A 21,443-nucleotide genomic window follows, 5' to 3' on the forward strand; every position below is an offset into this window, starting at 1 on the left:
AGCAGCCTTGCTGAGGGTCTAGTTGGCCTCCACAATATTTTTTTTTTTTTACCACTTATTCATACAACAAAAATGCACTGAATGTCCTCTATGTACTAGCCGCTATGCTAGGTGGTGGTGAGTGAAATGCAACCGAGCTCTAAGTAAGGCCATGTGTCTAAGCACTGAAGATCTGCAGGAAAGGTGGGAAAGATAAATTAGGGCCTTAGTTCATAAATAGTCTCAATCCATAAGCTACAACCGAATGTGAAATCCAAAAAACATGTGCTTCCCCTTTCTTCCACACTTAGTAAGTAAAGCAATTAATTCTATCTGGCCTTTGACTTCATCTTATTCCTCCCTCTGCCCTTTCTGAGCCCTCAAATGGAGGGAAGAATGACGGCAGCCAGGCTGTTAACTAACACTCTCTCTTCCGGAGCAACAGGCTCTGGCAACAAGAACCCCCCCTCTGACCTACCCTAACCCCTGCAATGAGCCCCTTTCCTCTTTTTCCTTCTGTCATCCATGCTCCTGGATCCATAACCTCTTCCCTTTCCCCATTTTTTTCTCCCTCCTACCCCACTTATTTTTTTTTTAATTTTTATTTATTTATGATAGTCACAGAGAGAGAGAGAGAGAGGCAGAGACACAGGCAGAGGGAGAAGCAGGCTCCATACACCGGGAGCCCGACGTGGGATTCCATCCCGGGTCTCCAGGATCGCACCCTGGGCCAAAGGCAGGCACTAAACCACTGCGCCACCCAGGGATCCCCTACCCCACTTATTTAGCTTGCATTTTCCCCCACTTCCCCACAAATAAATAAATGAATGAATGAATAAAAACTGGCCCTAGATTCCAGAATGAATGAATAAATAAATAAAACTGGATCTAGATTCCAGAATGAATAAATAAATAAAACTGGCCCTAGATTCCAGAATGAATGAATGAATAAATAAAACTGGCCCTAGATTCCAGAATGAATGAATAAATAAATAAAACTGGCTCTAGATTCCAGAATGAATGAATAAATAAAACTGGCCCTAGATTCCTGAATGAATGAATGAATGAATGAATAAGTAAATAAACAAAACTGGCCCTAGATTCCTGAATGAAAAAGTAAATAAATAAAACTGGCCCTAGATTCTAGAATGAATGAATGAATAAATAAATAAATAAAACTGGCCCTAGATTCCTGAATGAATGAATGAATGAATAAATAAATAAATAAATAAAACTGGCCCTAGATGCAGAGTGAATGAATGAATGCGAGCAAACTGGGCCTAGCTTGCAGTCTAAGCCCCGGCACAAGCTCGGGGAAGCCTCGGCGGGGAAACTGAGGCCCCAGCAGGCGAGCGCTGCAGGAGTTCCCTTCAGCCCGGCGAAGACCGAGTCCCCACGAGTGAGGAGCGGGGCGGCAGCCCCCAGCGGGAGCCCGAGGCGGCAGCTCGCTCTCCGAGGGGCCCGGCGTCGGCGGCCCCGGGGCTCCCCACTCGCGGCCCCGCCCCCTCCTCCGGTCCGTCTCCGCTCGACGTCACCTCTCGGGGACGCCCTCCCGGGCACGACGTAAGGAGACCCCGGCTCCAGGGCTGCGTGTCACGCGGGGCCGCGAGCGTCCCGAGCGCCCCGAGGGCCCCGAGGGGATGGGGGCGGCCCCCGCGCCCCGCCCCCCCCGCGCCGGCCGGGGGAGCGAGGGGACAGCGCGCCCGGCCCGCCTCACCCGTCCCCCGGCACCTCCCGCAGCTTCAGCCCCAGGGCCTGCAGCTGGTTGGCGAAGCTGACGCACTCCTCCTCGCAGCCGCCGCCGCCGCCGGACTCCGGCCGGTTCCGCCGCTCCTTGGCCAGGGCCCGGCGTGCCGCCCGCTCGTCGCGCTTGCGCTCGGCCTCGGCCTTCCGGCTGCCGCTGCCCGGCCGGCCCTTCGCCGCCTGCTTTCGGGACATGGCCGCGGCGAGACGCGCCGCCCGCCGCGCGCCGGACTCACGGGCCGCCGGAGCCAAGCAGCGCGGGCGACCGAGCCCGGCGACGGCGACGCGCCCACCGCGCCTGCGCGGGCGCCGGACACCCGGGTCACGTGACGGGGCCCCGCCCCGCCCCCCCCTCCGCGCGGCTCCGGCGGCAGGCACCATAGAGAGCCCGCCTCGGAGGGCTAGAGGGGCCCCGCCTCCGTTGGCTCCGCTCTGCCCCCGGCGGCGGGTGGTGCTCTGCGCGGGGAGCGGGTGGCTGCGGAGACCGGGAAGCCCGGGAAGGTCAAAGCAGAGAAACGGAGGAGGATGGAGAAGTGACCTGAGACGCAAGAGCAGCGACAGAAACGAGGGGAGAAAGGGAGCTAAAAACCGAACTCGCTTCGGGAGCCTACAGTTGGGGTGGGCGCGCTCACATGGCCCAATCTTGTTTAATTATCCCCGTATTGGGCAGCCCCAGTGGCGCAGCGGTTTAGCGCCGCCTGCAGCCCGGGGTGTGATCCTGGAGACCCGGGATCGAGTCCCACATCAGGCTCCCTGCATGGTGCCTGCTTCTCCCTCTGCCTGTGTCTCTGCCTCTCTCTCTCTAGCTGTGTCTCTATGAATAAATAAATTTAAAAAAAAATTATCCCCGTATTAGGGGAAAACAGGATCGGAGAGGTTAAGGAATTGCAGGAAGAGCTTTGCGCAGGCTCCAAAGCCCATCCGCTTTGTTTGTTCAGTCAGCCCCTCTCTCGACCCCTCTACCATCCTCATAACTCAAGGGAGAGGCTGTCCTCGTTCAAAACTTGTGGCAACTCTGGGAATCTAGATTCCACTCTAGGGTGACCCACCCAGGTTTGCAGTGAACTAAGGGTTCCCTGGGACGCAGGGCTTGCAGTCCTTGGTGACCCAGGGTCGTTGGGTCACTCTGCTTCACACCCGCCCGTTCTGGAACTTAACCCCAACTGTAACCCCCCTCTCTCCTGCAGTAATCCCTTAGCTCAAAGGCAGAATGAGACACATCAACATTTTCTCTTTTTTTTTTTTTTTAAGATTTTATTTATTTATTCATGAGAGACACAGAGAGAGAGGCAGACACAGGCAAAAGGAGAAGTAGGCTCCCACCCTGATGTGGGACTTGATCCCAAGACCCCGGATCATGACCTGAGCCAAAGGCAGATGCTCAACCACTGAGCCCCCCGGGTACCCCATCGACATTTTCAAGGGTTTATTTTGAGCATGCATCATTAGAATGGAGCAGAGCCAAACCCAAGGTGGTTGGAGACGCTCCTCCAACAGGAGCTAGGGGAGAGGATTTTATAGAGAAGACAGGAACTCAAGCAAGGAAATTATTTGATTGGCTGTAGCATGAGCAGTTGACGTACTTGGGAAACCCTATTTGACTGTGCTTGGTTCTTAAGCTTCATTTTCTGGGATTTGAGTGCACTGACTCTGGCTTAGGGTTTGGTGCGCTTCTGTAGTTACAAGGCATTCTGTAGTTACGAGCCACCTCGGTCTAATGGCCTCCTCGTTCAGTTACCTTAATATCCTCTCCTCCCTCATCTCAGTCCCTCTTTCTTAACTCCTCCCCTTCCCATAGTCATGCTACTGCTTTCTCCTCCTCATGGCCCTCTAAAGCAATCTCACCATCTCTGGAAATGTTCCTAATGTTTCTGCCTTTAATAACTATCTCCTCCCTCTACCTACAAGTTCCTCTTGGGTTATGACCAAAAGCAGCATCCGAATGCTCAGTTTCAACCAGCATCTGTATTTATCTTCGATCAGTAACTCTCATCTTGGGCTCTGTGCCAGGTAACCAGCATCACCCTGAGCCAAAGAGACAGGGGGATTGTCCTCAGGAAGCCCAGGTTCTAGTGGGACCTATAGGCAAGGACACCACCATTATAATACTGCATGAGAAATGCTATAGGAAGAGGCACAGGGTGCCACGGGGGGAAAAAGTGGAGTGAAAGATGCAAAAAGGCTTCTGGGAAGAGCTGAGTGACAAGCTGAATCTGAAAGGATGAGAAGGACTTGGGCAGATTGAAAGTTCAGAGGGAGGGGACAGTGTGTCCGTTTTGCAGACTGAAGGAAGTGCCGTCTGACGGGAATAGGGGGCTTGAGCAGAAAGTGGAAGGAAAGCCCAGCTCCGGCCCAATCTCATAGGGCATATGAAGGGGCTCAGCCCAAGCCCTTAGAGCTGTGGGGGCCCATCCTGGGAACATACATGATCAGGTGTATGTCTAGAAACATGTCTTCTGCTTTGGTGAGGAGAATGGGTCTGAGGGCAGATGCCACATAGGAGGCTCCTGTAGATGTCCAAAGACAGATGATGGTGATGTGATGCTAAGTCCGGGGTGGAGGGGGAGAGAGGGAAATGGGAAAGAGAGATTAACATGCTGATACAAGTGCCTAGAAGGGAATTGGACTTGTCTTGGAATGTTGCACATGCTTCACTGAAGTTCCTGAAATTCTTCCCCTACAGATCCTTCTTTTGTTCTCAGGAAGAATGAGTGTGAATTGTTCCTGGACCTGCCTTTTCTTGCACAGACATTTTGCGGCTTTAGATGACCCCTTCTGTTATGTTTAGTAAGGGGAGGGTGCTGGGCAGTGCTGGGAGTGCAAACCCACTGGACAGCATGGCAGAGACCGAGGTTCTGGTCAAGATCTATCACCTTCAGACTCCATGATCTTGGGTTAGTTCCTCCACCTGCCAAGTTCCTGTTGTTCATCTGGAAATTAGCAATGAAAACAGCAAAGACCAAATGCAACAGTAATGACAGTAATGACAAACTTCTGTGGTGTTACTCTGTGCTAGGCACTGTTCTTATTGCTTTGCAAGTACTATCTTGTTTAATTGTTATAACAACCCAATGAAATATGTAATGTCTGGGGCACAGAGAGGTCAAGTAACTTGCCCAAAGTCACAAAGTGACAGAGCCAGGATTTGAAGCCAGGCCATTTCACTCCAGACTATATACTCTTTTTTTTTTTTTTTTTAAGTGAGCTCCACACCTACCATGGGGCTTGAACTCACGATCCTGAGATCCAGAGTCACACACTCTACCAACTAGGCCAGCCAGGCGTCCCAGGACTATATGCTCTGAACCACTGTATCAAACTACACACATAACTTTTCATAAACTGCACAAAACTCTACATAACACCTGAATTATTTCATTTTTATTTCATTTTATTTCATTTATTTCATCATTAATTCTCCCATGCATCCCATATTATTGCTGATACAGTCTTTCTACCCCTGTTGTCACATATCACCGTTGTCTGATTTTCTATTTAACTTTTTCCGTGTTAAAGCAGATCACAATGATTTAGAGCCTGGTGGGCCAGGATTTCTATCCTGGGTTCACCTCAAGTGAGTGATTTCACTTCTGAACCTCAGTTTGCTATTCTGTCAAATGTCCATGCCAACGTAGGGACAGGAGGGAGAGTTCTAAACATTAATAGAAACACAAAGCCCCAGACCCACAGGCTTAACAAAGTTGCTTGAAACCTTCCTCTGTGGTGGAAAGCCCATGGGACGAAGGCAAAGCCTGGCGTTGCAAACTTCAGAAACCAGAAGAGGAAGACTTGTCTTCGCGAAACATGGAAATGCAGAACATGTGCAAACAGTGACAGAAATACAAACGCTTGCCTTTCTTGTAAAATTCTTTTCTTCCAAAGGCCCATGACCTTTTGGGCCATGCCTAGAATTTCGAAGGAACTCATTGCTCTTCTCTCAGCAGAGACCTCTGCTAGACAATGTCACCCTTTGAGTGCAAACAAAGGCTGCTTCTGTGTTATATCGAAAGGCCAAAGGGAAGGAGGACTTGTACACTAAGCAGTTGCTCTTCCAACTTCATCAGATCTAGTTCAAAGACTCAGGAAACCTCACTGAGTGCCATGTAGTACAGGAGACCCCCTTCTCTGAGGGGGGACACATTCAAAGATCCCCAGCAAATGCCTGAAACAGTAGATAGTGCCAAACCCTAAATATACTATGTTGTCCCTATACGTACATACTTAGGGTAAAGTTTAATTTTCAGATTAGGCAAGAAAGAGATTAGCACTTTCTGTGCCTAATTTGTAAATTAAACTTTACCCTAAGTATATATAGTATAAAATAGTATATATATGTATATAGTACAGCGTGTAAATATAATGTATAATACAATAGAACAATGATGACAAGATACTATAATAAAAGCTATGTGAATGTAGTTTGTCTCTCTCAGGCTATCTTGTCCTCGTCCTTCTTCTTGTGATGACCTGAGATGATAAGATGCCCTGTGATGAGATGTAGTGAGGTGCAGGCGAATGACCAGGCATAGCACGTAGCCTTAGGCTACTACCTACCTTCTGACAATCCATTAACATCATCAGGAGGATCAAGAGGATCCAGACTGGGGTTGATCACAGGTAACTGAAACCGTGAAAAATTAGTCCCCCCCCCCAAAAAAAAATGATTAGATTTTTAGTGAAGAAATGCAGCTTTAGGACTTACTTGCCAGAATGTACCATAAAGGGTGTGGGAAAATAAGGAATCTCACACGGGGCACTAGTCTGGCAGCTTTGGAGTCCGGCCACTGCAATGGGGCAGGCTCTGGTAACATTTTAAATACTTGATGGCCCAGAGATACCACATCTCACCACCCATTCTAAAACAAATCTTGCACACATGCCCCTAGAGGTATACCCAGGGATGTTTAAGGCATCATGGTAGGTAAAAAGCCAATAATTAGAAACAATATAACTATTCACAGGAAAATTTCTTCTTAAATTATAAGGCAGCCATTGAATACTTTGAAACAGTTTAAGAGGATGAGGTGGAGGGAAATGAGGTTGGTCTAGAACTCACATAAACAGCTCTCCTGAACATGTGGTCTAATGGAAAACCATGCAGCCGAGCAAGGCATTCCAAGTAACCTTTACCTAAAACACAAAAGCAACATAAAACAAAACAGAACTACGTTTTCTGCAGGTATATATATGGGCTTAAACTTGTAAGAAATGGTCTGGAAAGATAAATACCAAATTGATAAGAAATAAGGAGGGAGGGAAGAGTGAAAGAGACCTTTTCATTATATATATATAATGAATATATATACTACAATATATTATATATATTATATATTATATATATTATATATTATATATATTATATATTACATGTTATATATATTATCTTTATATATATAAAGACTCAGGAAACCTAATATATATTATATATATTATCTTTATATATAATATATATAGATAAAGACTCAGGAAACCTAATATATATATTAGGACAGTGTGTGTAGGATGCATATAATTACATTAATTAAATTATTCTTACTGGACTAACAAAATCTATTCTTTCCTTCAAAATGCAGCCCTATAGAATTCTTTTGGGGATCTGCTTTATTAGCTGGCATGAATTTGTAATAAGCATATTGCTTTTCCCAAGAAGTATTTCCTGTCTTTAGAGTTCTTGGCATCTTGCTGTCTTGTCTCTGTCACCAAATCACCCTCAGATCCATCTTCTTTTATTGTCTATTTGCTCTTCCAGTGATGACAGGGCTTTTAAGCTAAATGAGGTATCAACTCAACCATGTCCAAGCTGTCACCGGTTATGTAGGACTGGAATTTGAATTAATGATATGTCACTCTATTGGATGGACATAGAGGACCTACATAGACATCAAATACTCAGGACAAAGAGCGTCAGCCCACCCTGCCCCCCAGAACCACTGAGCAAGTGAACTGGGTCAGGATAGGAGCTGTGATTGGCTGAGGACGACTGATGCCAGCTGATTGACTAGCAGAGCCTCCGAGAAGGACAAAGCAGGGTGGGGAGTCTCTGGTACCAAAGGCAGGTCTTTAACTTCATCCCCTGTACAGACCCATGTGAAAATGCAACACAGTTTGTTTCCATCCTGTGGCAGTCCTGTAATAGGCCAGCGGGAAGAATGTTATTCAACAAAAGTCTTTCTTTTCTCTCGGTCATTCTTTGTTTCTGCATCTTTTATTTTATGCTGTTGTCCTTCTGTGTGTGAGTGTGTGTGTGTGTGTGTGTGTGTGTGTGTGTGTTTGCATGAGCATAGGTACACGCACACAGGGGGAGCTTTGTCACTCCTCTGTCTTTTTTTCTGTTCTTGGCTCCTGCCCTCAGGGGGGAGTTAGTCCCACTGCCCACCTCTGTGTGTCCTGCTTCCCCACCTGTACTTTATCATCTTTCTCCGGATTTCTGGCCCCCTTGTCTCACTCACTTAGCATATGGTGGACCAAAAGGAAAAGAGTCTGGGAGTGGTCAGATTGTTACAAATCCAAATTCCATTTTGGCTGCTTAAACCCCTGTGGCCAGGAGTATTTTCCATAATCTTTCCAAGCTCCAATGTCCTCATCTGGAAAATGAGAGCAGTCGGGGCTTCCTCGCGGTGTGGTTGTGAGACATTGAGATCATGACCCTAATGGGCTAGTACCTAGTTCAGCAAATACCGGTTTCCTTCCCCCTCTCTCCCTTATTTCTCTTTTGTCCCACCTTACCCAAGCCCAATCTCTCCACTTTCCCTGAGATGACTCTACACTACATACTATAATAGACGGAAACATCTATTCTAAATTATTTATATATGCGAAAGGAGTAGTTAATATCATCCATCACTCCTTTTTTCTAGGAACTAGATAAAACCTTCACTGCCCTCATGGGGAATGAAAGACATTGGTTTTTGTTTTCGTGTGATCCTTGCTTGACTTCTCTGTTTGATCAATGGCCCTTGTTGGGGTGGAAGAAAGTCCTGGAGAATGGGAATAGGGGCTTCTGTCCCTGGGCTAGATTTTAGATTGCTTGTACTCTCAATGACTTGGCTGGTCCTTGAGCGGCAAGATTGATCTTTATGGCTCCATAATGATTTCTTTGTTTGGTGTCTCTGTGCCAGAGATCTAATTGCTCAGAGAGTCTGAGTTACACAGAGTTACCCTGTGTCAACTACCTACACCATTAGCACCTGTGCCAGGACCCTGCCCTGTGGCCACATTAACCCTGCAGGCGAAGGGAAGAGGAGCCCTGTGCTGGAGGGCACACAAGGGGGCAGCAGAAAGACACCTTTCTCTCTCTCCTCTTAAACCATACACGCGGAAATGTTTTGGATATGAAAAATACAGCGTTTTTCATGGGAGAAAATTTTGACATCAAAGAATAACAAAGAAAAAAATCATCCATAATCCCACTCTCAGAAGTAGTAATTATAGCCGTGTTTACGCGTATTGGCTTGAACCATATGAGATTGCTGATAACTGACCATTATTAACCTACAAAAGTGATCATGTGGTTTAACCTAATATTTCCTCCCATCTTTTCTGTATGACAAACATAAATGCCCTTTTTAAAAATATATTTTATTTTATACTTATTTAACAGAGAGGGAGAGCCAAAGAGTGCAAGCAGGGGGAACAACAGAGGCAGAGGGAGAAGCAGGCTCCTTGCTGAGCAGAGAGCCCAATGTGAGGCTCAATCCCAGGACCCTGGGACCATGACCTGAGCTGAAGGTGGGCACCTAACTAACTGAGCCACCCAGGCGCCCCCATAAATGCACTTTTGAATACAAATTCAAGATGGGAGTATAGGCACATATGTGTGTACATCTTTAAAGCCTCTTTTAAAATGAAATATTAATGATAACAAACATGTGTACGCTAGTATGCCTAACATTCTCCCGTGAGAAATGAAATATCATGTGTACAACCAAAGCCCCATGTACATCTCTCCCCAGTGGTCACCCCCTCCCTATCTCCTTGAGGTAGCCATTCTTATAGGTTTGGTGTTTATCATACATAGATTTGTATCACACAGTATGCAGGCTTGTTTAGCATTTTTAACTTTATATGATTGATACCAAAGGTGGATATATGTGACTTGTGTATCTTATTAAAATGTATATTTTTGAAAATTTGTCCATATTGATACAGCTTATTTTCAATTTTTTGCTATTAAATATTCAGATTCACTATCTGCCTCTCTCCACTACCCTGGGGTGTCTCTGAGATAGGACTCTCCTCGCTATATGTAGCTTGAGAGGCTGCACAAATGGGTGTTGGATAAATGGATAAATATAGGAATTAAAAGAGTAAGAAGCACTGTGCTAGAAAAACCCAGACTCCTTTGTTGGGAACCCAAGGCAGAGCACCCTGATGACAAGAAGGTTCTCATATCTGGAGAGGCAGATGTCAAAGCTGAACAGAACACTTCATTAGGATGTCAGATACAGGGTGCTAGGGCATCCTGTTCAGAACTGCAGGGGAGAGGCAGAGCATCAAGAAAATCTTCCAGAGGGTCCTGAGCCCACTCCTGAAAGAGAACTAGGCCCCTTCCACCATCACAACCAAAGGCCCACATTCCCAGATAAATATGCTTGGGATCGACATATTCTTGGGATTCTCTGGTTATATTTATCTCCAAGTTTTTTCAGACAGTTATAATTTATGAGTGGTAGAAAATGACACTGCCGGAGCCTGTGCCAGAACACAGGCAACCAAAACCAAAACTGAAACAAAAAAAAAATTTTTTTTGATAGTTAAAATCTTCCTGACCCCAATCAGCTTAAAATTTCCCTGTAAATGGAATGATGAAACAGAATAGCCATAAACCACAATGACAATGAGGCATCGTGGCAACAGTTTAGGCGCTCTGGAAGCAGAGCTGTGTTAGAATCCTGCCTCTTCTACTCCCTGAACACATGACCCTGGGCTGGAGAGCTAACCTCACCCCATTTCTGTCTCTTTATCTGCAAAACAAGACACACCACCTTACAAGTTGATGGGTATAAACTACCTGGTGGACTGTCTGATGCACATTCTGTAAATGGGAGTGACTTTAATTAGCAAGCTGGGTTGGGAAGGAGCTACCATTGACTATTGAAGCTGGACATGGTTGTTGAACTCCTCATTCTTATAAAATCTTTATGAAATCTCAGAATCTCACCGTGACTGCTGTTGCAAGCTGCTGCTCCTGCATTGCAGCTGGGACTAAATATCCTCAGCCCTCCTCAAGAGATGCCTGTCCTTTGAAGAAGGTACTGCTCTGGCCTCCCAGGAAGCTGCCTTCGGTTCTGGATCCACTCCTCTTCTTCGAGAAGATGGAAAGAATAAAAATGTATATATCAGCAAAGTTCAGGAGAGACCCAGACCTAGAGATAAGATCTCTGAAGTAAAATGGACTGTTTCCAAGCCCGTAAGTGTCAAATCTGCAGCTGCAAAAGGGCGACTCAGAAGTATCCTGAAAGGAGGAGACACCTGCTGGTTCCCCCACACCTACTACTCCCCAGACAAACATCTCCTTTTTTTTTCAGTTAAAGGAAAAGAAACTGAGGTCAGATTGGCCCCCTTGAAGTAGATCTATTCAAAGAAGCAAGTGTCTAATTTCTATATTTTGTATTTAGCTCATCATAACATCTTACACACACATATACACACTTTATTTTAATTAGCCTTTATTTTATTTTGCACAGCTAGAGCCACTGGGATTTCCTCACCTTGCTGCCATTTTAAATTATGCCTTAAAAATGTACCACCATTTGACTTGATGCCTAACCTCAAAAAAAAATCATTGCAACATTTATCCTGGGAAAAGTAGTAAACTTATTTCAGGGAGCTGATATGCTAACTGGGGAGATAGTCAATCCACCAAGAAACAAATGTATGTCTGCTTTCAGATGGTGACAGCACTATGACAAAATCGCAGAGGTTGTTAAGGCATATGAAACAGAATCTTGGGGTTCAGGGTGGCTGGATGGCAAGGGGAGCAGGGAAGTCCCCTCTGAGAAGATAGCATTTGAGCTTTGACTTTGGATAACTGTGAAAGTACTCATTTTTAAGTGCTTATTTAGCTTTTTTCAAAAGCTTTGTTCCTAAAAATAAAATTTCAGGGACATGTCTGACACCAACTTTCTGGTTTTTTTTTTTTTTTAAGGTTGTATTTATTTATTTGCAAGAGAAAGAAAGCACGTGAGCAGGGACAGGGGCAGAGGAAGAGAGAGAAGCAGACTCCCCGCTGAGCAAGGAGCCCAGACCCAGGGTTCGACTCCTGGACCCTGAGATCAGGACCTGAGCCTAAGGCAGACACTTAACCAACTGAGCTACCCAAGCACCCCTGACATCATCTTTTTCTTGACAGCTGGGCACTAGGCCTCCTTCATCACTGTGAGCTAGCAGGATGATGTGGCAAGCACACGGGATTTGCAACTTGCACTAACTGGGTTCAAATCCTACCTCCACTACTTCCTAGCTACAGATCCGGGATAAGTTTCCTAAGCATGGGCACCTCAGTGTCCCCATCCAAAAATGAGGATGATGAATGACAGTGATGATGATTAATAATAATAACAATAACAATAATAATCATAAGACTTGTACAAAAGAGATGACTAGCCACCCACCAAAAATCCTTGATTCCTCTTCCAGAGCATGAAGTTGTTTCTTATTAGAAACAGCTGCCCAACCATGGAATGCATTTCCCAGCCCCTCTTGCACCCAGATCCAGCCAAAAACAAATTTTTGCCATTGAGATGTGAACAGAAATGATGTGTGTCACTTCCAGGCCTGGGTCCCTGAGTCACCTTAAGGAGGAAAACCACCCATTGCCCAGGAACATTCTCATGGGACTAAGTCAGGGGAAAACAAGCTTTGATTGTGTGCAATGTCTGAAGTTGGAGGGTATATTCATGATGGCATCTTTCACTATGCACTTGCTACTGCAGCCTTACAGTGTTGTGAGAAGTGAATGAGTGTGTCATGCTAAACATAAGTGTGGTCACTGGCTAAACATAACTGAGGACAGGGCTTTGAGTCCTATCGAATGGGCTTCCATGAGATGTTGATCCCTTTGCCCCTTCTCACCCTTCCAGAAGGGGCTGGTTTTTTACTGTCCTGGATATTTATTTCTGGGAAGAGCAGTAGCTATAGGAAGAGGGATATTAGGCTCCTTGGACTTAGCAGATCTGTATTGTCCAAAAATATATTTTTTAATTGCTGAGAATACAGAAGAAAAAAGTCTTTTGCTCAGCAATGTAATCTATCTCCTCCTTGAGCTCAGACTTTGCACAGTGGAGCTTGAAAATCAAGAGCTTTACCCAGAATATAAAACATTTTTTTTTCTTTTTTACTTCCTCTTCCTCCAAGACAATTCTTCTGTGATGGGGTCTCTGCAAGGCTTTGAGCTCTCAAGCATCTAACTAGGAAGAAAAAAACTGTATGCCTCACTTTTTAATCCACTTTAAAATGAAGTAATGAATATACAGTTCCCAGCACAGGAAATGACACGCAGTAGAAATGTGACAAAGCAGCCTGGTTTCCCTTTAACTCATTTAACTCCTGTTAGTTCACTGTAAACTATGACATGATTGATAGCTTATCTCAGCAGTAATAAAAATGATTTAACTGGTATTATTTTCCCCATTGGACAAATAAGAAAACAGAGGGTCAGGAAGGTCAAATATATAGCAGTATTTTTTTTAAGATTTTATTTATTCATTCATGAGAGACACAGAGAGGCAGAGACATTGAGGAAGAAGCAGGCTCTTCACAGGGAGCCCTATGTAGGACTCAATCCCCAGACCAGGATCACGCCCTAAGCTGGAGGCAGATGTTCAACGGCTGAACCACCCAGGCATCCCTCATTATTTTTTTAAGATTTATTGATTTATTTGAGAGAGAGAGCACGAGCAGGAAGGGAAAAGGGAGGAGAGAGAAACTCGAGTAGACTCTGTGCTGAGCGCAGAGCCCAACACAGGGCTTAATCTCATGATCCTGAAATCATGACCTGAGCTGAAACCAAGAGTCAGGCACCCAACTGACTGAGCCACCCAGGCACCCCAAAAATATAGCATTATTATGTCAGTAGATGTCTGGTACAGATTTTATCTAATTTAATTCTAACAACCATATAGGAATCCATGAGATTGGTACTGTACCTATTTTCCAGATGAGAAAAATTAGGCTCAAAGAGTACAGGCAACGTTCCTTTGAGAATTTTTAGTACTTTTCTGTGTGCCAGGCTCTGTGCTGGGATACTAGGAATCAACAAAAAGCAATAAAGACACATTCCTTGCTCTCATAGAGCTCATAGTCTGGTGTGAGATATTGCTAGATAAAGAGGTAATTTCTAATATGGTAAGTTTAAAAATCTGAATAAGCTTAGAATGCTATAGGAGCACAGAGGAGGAGCCACCTAACTCTGCATTGGGGAGAGGAGGTGAGAATAAAGCATTTTAATTTAGGTTAGATGTAAATCAAGATGTGACTTGTGGATAGGATTTAGCTAGAATAGGCACTGTGGAAGAATGTTCCAGAAACAGGGAACCACTGGGGCAGTTTCACCATTAGGTGTCCAGAGTCTGATTTCTTTCTATTTATTCTGTCTGGGAATTTCTGGGCTTCAAGTGTCTGTAGAGAGATGTGCCCTCACTTCTGGAAAATTTTTAATCATTTTCTTCATATACAACCTCCATTGCATTCCTGTTTTTCCTTTTAGGGCTCTAATTAATCCTAAATCGGGCATTTTATGTCATTTACCTCTTCTGTACTTCACTTTCTTTTTGATTCCCTATCCTTTTTTTCTGGAGATTTTCTTTACCTGTCTTATAGTATATGCTGTTAATCCTTTCTTTACCTGTGCCTAATCTGATATTAAACCTATCCATTGTACTCCTAGTTTTGGTTCTTATATTTTTTTAGTTTTAGAGTTTCTATTTGGTTCTTTCTAAAATCTGCTATGTCACTTTTAATCACTTCCTGTATCCTAACCAAATTTTCCAGCTTAGGTTGTATCTCTCAGAACATAATGCGTGTTGTTGTTTTATTGTTGGTTTCTGATCAGTCTTACAATGGTAGTCCATATGGGTCTGTTTCTGTTGTCTGTTGTTTATGTAGACACTCATGGTGTCTTGTCTTTTAGTGCACCTAGTTATCTTTAATTACTTTGTATTTTTAAACATATTTGTTAAAATAATTTAAGACCTAGAATAATGGTATGTTCTTCCAAAAAAATTTATTAGCTCATTAGCTTCTATCAAATACCTGAGGGTACTAACTGGTCCAGGACAATTTAATCAAATTAAAAGATTGAAGTTTTCTGGGCCATTCTAATGACTCAGAGACTAGTTAGCTGTAGTCTGAACTAGAGCTGGTTAGGTCCACTTCACATTTTCACCTAGGGCACAGCACTTTTGAGTCTCAGGTGAAAATGGAAATTGTTTACCAGGATCACTACTCTTGATAGGATTCAAAATCCTACTTTAATTCTCCTAGCTCTGAGAGGCTGCCAAAAGGTAGCTCAATATTCCAGCTGTTTATCTGATATCAGCAAGTATTCCCGATCAAAAGCAGCCCTGAGTACATGGCTCACCTCTCTGGGATCCTATCTGTTCCCAGATCTCCGCCACTACTCTTCACTATCTTTTTAGGTCTTTGATGCTTTTAAGATATTTTTGTACTTTATACAGTTCATTTAAGTATCTTCAGCTTTCATCCATTACCAAATACAAAAATTCAAGAATAGTAAGTGCCCAGATGTCTCAAATCTTCTAAGTAGTACAGGCAGAATTGGAAAGATCTGTTTCAAATCCTAGATTCTTTCTACACTGCACTGCTCAATGTAGATGATGATGCTATAGACAGATGATAGATAAGATAGATGATAGATGATAGATAGATAGATAGATAGATAGATAGATAGATAGATAGATAGATAAAAGCTAGCACTTACTAAGCCTCTACTCTGTCGGGCACTCTGTTCTAAAAGCTTTAGATTCTTTAACTCATTCAATCTTCAAAACAATCTTATGATGAGTACTACCATTACTCCCATTTTACAGATGAGGAAATTAAAGCACAACGAGATTAAGTAAACTCATCCAAATTCACACAGCTAGCAAGAATTGAGCTGGAATTCAACACTGAGTCCAACTCCAGAGCCTGTGCTCCTAACTACAAAGTTTTAAACAAAACTATCCTGTTGCCAAACTCCTGAGAATAATTTAGTCTACTGCATAGATTTAGGCACAAATATCAATTATAGGACTGTTGGTTCTCCAAGGTTGTGTTTCATACTATTCCCACCTACACCTGCCTAACTCCACATAGAACAAAGTCTTCACTTCTAGGTATCAGGAAGGGTTGCTTTGAAAACAAATCTTCAATTCTATAAATCACAACCATTGTCATCACCTCCAATAGATGGAGACCATGAGTTCACAGGCTAATCAGTGTTCCCACAAGCCTCATATGTTGAAAAAGGGGTTGGGGAGTGAAGGGGAAAGCGTTTTATTGTCTCCATTTTGCAAAGGTAGATTCCAAGCCAAAGCAGGTGAGTCATTCACAGAGATCAGAATCCAACATCTCGTCTGTTCCACTCCTCTGAATTCCCTTCTAGAGCAGGAGACTTCACCCCATAAAGAATGCCACTTCTCTTCCAAGAAATATGCAAAGTATATTTTGTGTCATCAGGAAAAAGGCACTGGGAGACAGATGCATGCAAGATTCACGAGTCTCCCTAGAGATTAAGTGATCCCATATCTTGAATTTTTAGGACATTAATAATCATTCAAATTACTACTGATTGAGCATTACCACTTTGCTAAAGCACCTTTATACATTTTTTTTAAATCCTTGGACAACCCTCTAATGAAGATTCTATCATTATTTTCACTTTTGGATTAGGAAACTGAAGCCCAGAAAGGTCCTTAAGACAACTTGCCATGGCCACCTAGGTAGGAAGAAGCAATCCTTTGGTTCGACACTCTGAAGTCAGTGATCTTTTATTGCCTTTCCTTCCCCTCCTACAGACAGGATTTCTAGATACTGAGAGACAGAGTAGAGACATAGGGTTCCTTGGGGCCTTGGTTCATTCGGAGTCACAGCTGAGGGAGCTGAACCCCAGAGCAAAGGACACCAGGAAGAAAAGAGAATTTCTCTGAAAACAGCAGGGTAGGTGCAGACTGACGTGTTTGTCAACATGACAACCTGGACACACCTGGAAACACGTACTCCACCACCCAGATGGCCACTAATGGGGCAAGTGCCACCAGGTCATCCTCTTCCAGTTATTCTCTTCTCATTTCTTCAGAGCTGTAGAAAGGCCAACTCCCATCAAAAAAGTCCCAAGAATCCCTATCCCACCTTATCTAAGAATGAAGCTTCAAATATATTTTGGCACTGAAGCCCATCTACTGGGAAGGCCCCTGCCATGACAAGGAAAGTGCTGCCACAGGTACATGAGTTGAGATATGTCCCCAAATACCTATCTTATCTTGACATATCACACTGGCTGAAATTCCACCATCAGAATTATCCTTCTCTGTTGAAAAATAGTGAAACCTCTTTCAAATTATAAACATTCCCAGAAAGGGTCCTGAATTTCTGTCAATCTTAATGTTTTTCTCACATAAATACGTCTTTTCCCAGACTTTTGGAACCTAATACCATCTGTCTACCGCGAGTCCAACCCATAAAAGGCCCCCAATAAATATAGTATCTGTCTGCTATCTGATGAATGCTCTAAAATGACTACACATATAAACAAGTAGCAGCCTAAAATTAGGAAGTTCAAAGAGATTCATGCTTCATCCAACCTTTCTCTTTCTCCTTTTTTGGGTTGAACATATAACATAGTTGCATTAACTTGTCCTTTGGGGCAAGTATATATGAGTTTTATGATGTTCCACAAAAAACACTGTGATTAAAGATACTTTTGCACCTGCCATTTTTGAAATCACTGGATTCAGGGGACTGGCTCTGCCAGCACTTGTTAATACTTTAGAATAAACTATTTTATGAAGCTGTCTTTCTTCAGACACCTTTCTGGGTGTCTTGGCATCAGCAAGAAATCATATTGAAAGGACTCAGCACACACCCTGACACCAGAATGTAAGCTCAGAATATATTTCACCTAGTATTTTTGCTATCTGGGGACTTGAACTTGGAGACTTTTAACATTTGGTCTAGAATATCTAATACCACCTAATTCTGTCTCTTAAGGAGCAAGAACACTGATGGAGCAGAATGTGGGAGAGGGGAGAAGCCACAGGTTGGAGCTCATCTGTAAAATTTATGGGCACTGCTAGGTGATTTTTGGTGCCCCTTTCTAGTACTCTAGAAATATTAGTATAGGAAAAAAAAAAGAGAGATGGTACCTGATGGAAAGGAGTGATATGGTCTGAAAGGCTAGAGGAAGGTGCTAAGCCCCTGAAGACTATGTTGCTTATCTCATTTATTGTAACTAGTCTACAGATCCTACAGCACAAAGAACAGTAAGGAGAATAGCAACTGTAGAGATAACCTCCTGTCATCTCAGTCTGCTTTTCCTACTACAGCCTTGTTGGTTCCCACTCTATGCCAAGCAACCAACATGGTGCCCAGGACATGGTAGGTGCCCCACAAACGTCTGTTGGCTCAAACATAATCATGCTTTCATTTTAGAAAATACAGGGACAAATCACCAAAAAGTGAAAAGAAAAGAATAACCATGATTTATGAGCCCGTTGCCAAGAAATAGTAATAGAAAAAGATAAGGATTATTTATTGAGCCATTATCATGTGCTGAGCACTATATATGCTGTCTCATGCACTTAACCACTGCCAATATTTCAGATTTCTCCCCAAAGTTTTTTTAATACAAAAATAAATATTTTCTATGGTTGTGCTAAGCCCTTTACGTATGTTTTATTACCATGCCTCTCACTATTATTTCTTATAATCCTCACAACAGACTTGGGAAGTATCTGGTTTTTTTCTCCTATTTTACAGATAAAATCACCAAGACTCAGGAGGTCAGTGACCTTATGTCACAGAGCTAATAAATGGCAGGGCTGGGATTTGAACCAAGATTGGACTGGCAGTAACGTCCATGATTTTGTCTATTACATTCTCTCTCTCTCTCTCTCTCTCTCTCTCTCTCTCTCTCTCTCAGCTTCCTAGGTGTTCTTCCCTGTAGGATGTGAGTGAGAAGCGATGCGCTGAATGTTCCCATGGTATCCTAATGTCAGGCCTTTGACACAGTACAAGGGTTAAACACGTGTAAGGTTTGAGTGTTACTGTAAATAGCCAGAGACCCTTAATCCATACCACCCATACATCCAAAGAGATAGCCTTCTTACATCCAGTGACCCGACCAGAAAGGTATGGGCAGTTCCAATGACCATTCAGGGCTGTCACTGTAGTAAGCAGGGATTGAGCTCCCAAGAACTGTGATCTGATGAACATCACTTTTATCACTGCCTTAGCCAGTTCAGCCAGATAAAGGAGAGAATTTACCTATATCTTGAGACTAGGATTGCCAGATTATCAAGGATATCCTGAGTCCAGGATATCCAGTTAAATTTGAATTTTGCCATTTGTTCAGCATGATCAATATTATAGATATATACTTACAGGTCTAAGTATGGAGACATACTTACACTAAAATATTATCTATTCTGGGGTGCCTGGGTGGCCCAGTTGATTCGTCATCTGACTCTTGGTTTCGGTTCAGGTCATGATCTCATGGGTGGTGGGATCAAGCCCTATTTCAGGCTCTGTGCTCATCAGGGAATCTGCTTGAAGATTCTCCTCCCCCCCCCCGCCCCCCGAATCATGCACGCTTACTCTCTCTCTCTCAAACAAATAAATAAATCTTTAAAAAATAAAAAGATACAGTATCTGTTCTTTATCTGAAATTCAAATTTAACTAAGTGTCCTGTATTTTTATTTGTTAAATATGGCAACCCTAGAAAGAGGCCCACATTGGTTTTATTTTGTTTTATTTTTCTCCTCCCCTTCATCTTCCCTTCCACTTCTCTTCTTCTCTCCCACCATAAGCACCCAAATTGATTTTAGTTAATACAAGTCCATCTAATTTATCTTTCATTTGTTTATTTTGATATATACACAAATGTGAAACTGTATCACATGGATTTTTTTTAATTCACACAATGGAATTGTACTATAAATATCATTCTGTTCCTTCTTTTTTCCTCAATACTTTCTTCTTGAAATCTATCCATGTGGATGCCTGGATGGCTAGTGGTTGAGCATCTGCCTTTGGCTCAGGGTGAGATCCTGTGGTCCTGGGATTGAATCCCACATCGGGCTCCCTGTAGAGAGCCTGCTTCTCCCTCTGCCTATGTCTCTGCCTCTCTCTGTGTCTCTCATGAATAAATAAATAAAATCTTTTTTAAAAAGAGAAAAGAAAAATCTATCCATGTTGTTACATACACATCTGGATCATTACTTTTGGATTCTACATAAAATTGCATTGAATTCATAGACCAGGTTTTACCTAGTAGTCCCCCAGTGGTAGACACCAAGGAAATTTCTACCTCCTGGCTCCACAAAGAATTCTGAGTCAGATTGTGTGCACATTTGATGGGTGTCAAATCAATTTGGTATTTATTTTATATTTCTCTAATCTTACAGAGGTGTGTAAGAGTTTCTCAGAGGAGTGTTCTTAGCAGTGGAATAGCTTGTTCATAGTATATACATATGCCTGTTATTCAAACTATTTAATAGCCATCAAGATGCAGGCACTGCCCACTCAGAACGGGCACTGCCCATGAACCAGATTGGTACCCACAAGCTGGACATCTGCCTTACACACACACAAACACAGTTTCTTTAGGGCGACTAGAGTTACTCAGGAGTGGCTCTGCCAGACTGCACTCCACCAGCAGTGCAGGAAGATCCCCTTTTTTCAAATGTTGTCACTATTTGGAACTACTAATTTTGCATTTTTGCTCAATAGATGGGTCAAGTTACTCTTGTTGTATTTATTCATATTTCTCTGGTTATTGGTTCTTTGTCTTCATCTACTTTTTAGCCATTTGGGTTTCCCCTTTTTTCTTTTTCTTTTTTCTTAAAGGAGTTGATGTTCATTTTTTAAAATACATACGTTTTACTCTTTCATATTAGACAATGTATATCATTGATGTCTCATCTGCTTTTTTAATCTGCTATATCCTGGAAGTCTTTCCATGTCATTGCATGCTTAGCTATCTCATTTTTTTATAAATTTATTTTTTATTGGTGTTCAATTTGCCAACATATAGAATAACACCCAGTGCTCATCCCATCAAGTACCCCCCTCAGTGCCTGTCACCCAGTCACCCCCACCCCCCGCCCACCTCCCTCCCCTTTTTTCTATAAGTTTCCTGTTCATGATTTTTGCCTGTTATTCTATTGAGTCCCCACTCTTTTTTTCCTGCAGATGTACAGGAGTTTCTTGTATTGCCAAGGAGCAGCACTGTCCAGTAGAAATATATTGTGAGCCACATACATAATTAAAGTTTTTCTAATAGCCATATTTAAAAAGTAAAAAGAAATAGGTGAAGTTAATTTTGACAATATATTTATTTCATTCACCTCAAAATATTATTTCAACATGTAATCAATTTAAAATTATTCAGACACATTACATTTCTTTATGCATACTAATCTCTTGAAATCTGTTATCTATTTTATGCCTAAAATGCAGTTCAATTTATACTAGTCACATATAAAGTGTTCAATGGCCATAT

General features: G+C 43.0%; 1 protein-coding gene and 1 long non-coding RNA gene across 2 annotated transcripts in view; both read right to left on the minus strand.

The window, feature by feature from the left end:
• Nucleotides 1-1,917, minus strand: part of OTUD3 (OTU deubiquitinase 3) — a 31,472-nt gene extending 29,555 nt beyond the window's left edge. Inside the window, exon 1 of the mRNA XM_038531770.1 lies at nt 1,697-1,917. Within this exon, the coding sequence (XP_038387698.1) occupies nt 1,697-1,917 (221 nt within the window). The remainder of the gene's footprint in view (nt 1-1,696) is intronic.
• Nucleotides 1,918-3,016: 1,099 nt separating this feature from the next.
• LOC111094711 lies at nt 3,017-11,124 on the minus strand. The gene is made up of 3 exons (XR_005355103.1): nt 10,883-11,124; nt 6,277-6,852; nt 3,017-4,652 (listed from the first exon to the last, which is right to left on the minus strand). It is a non-coding gene; the product is annotated as an uncharacterized LOC111094711 (long non-coding RNA).
• Nucleotides 11,125-21,443: the final 10,319 nt, after the last annotated feature.

The sequence above is a fragment of the Canis lupus genome, chromosome 2, assembly GCF_011100685.1.
Source record: "Canis lupus familiaris isolate Mischka breed German Shepherd chromosome 2, alternate assembly UU_Cfam_GSD_1.0, whole genome shotgun sequence".
Classification (NCBI taxonomy): Eukaryota; Metazoa; Chordata; class Mammalia; order Carnivora; family Canidae; genus Canis; species Canis lupus.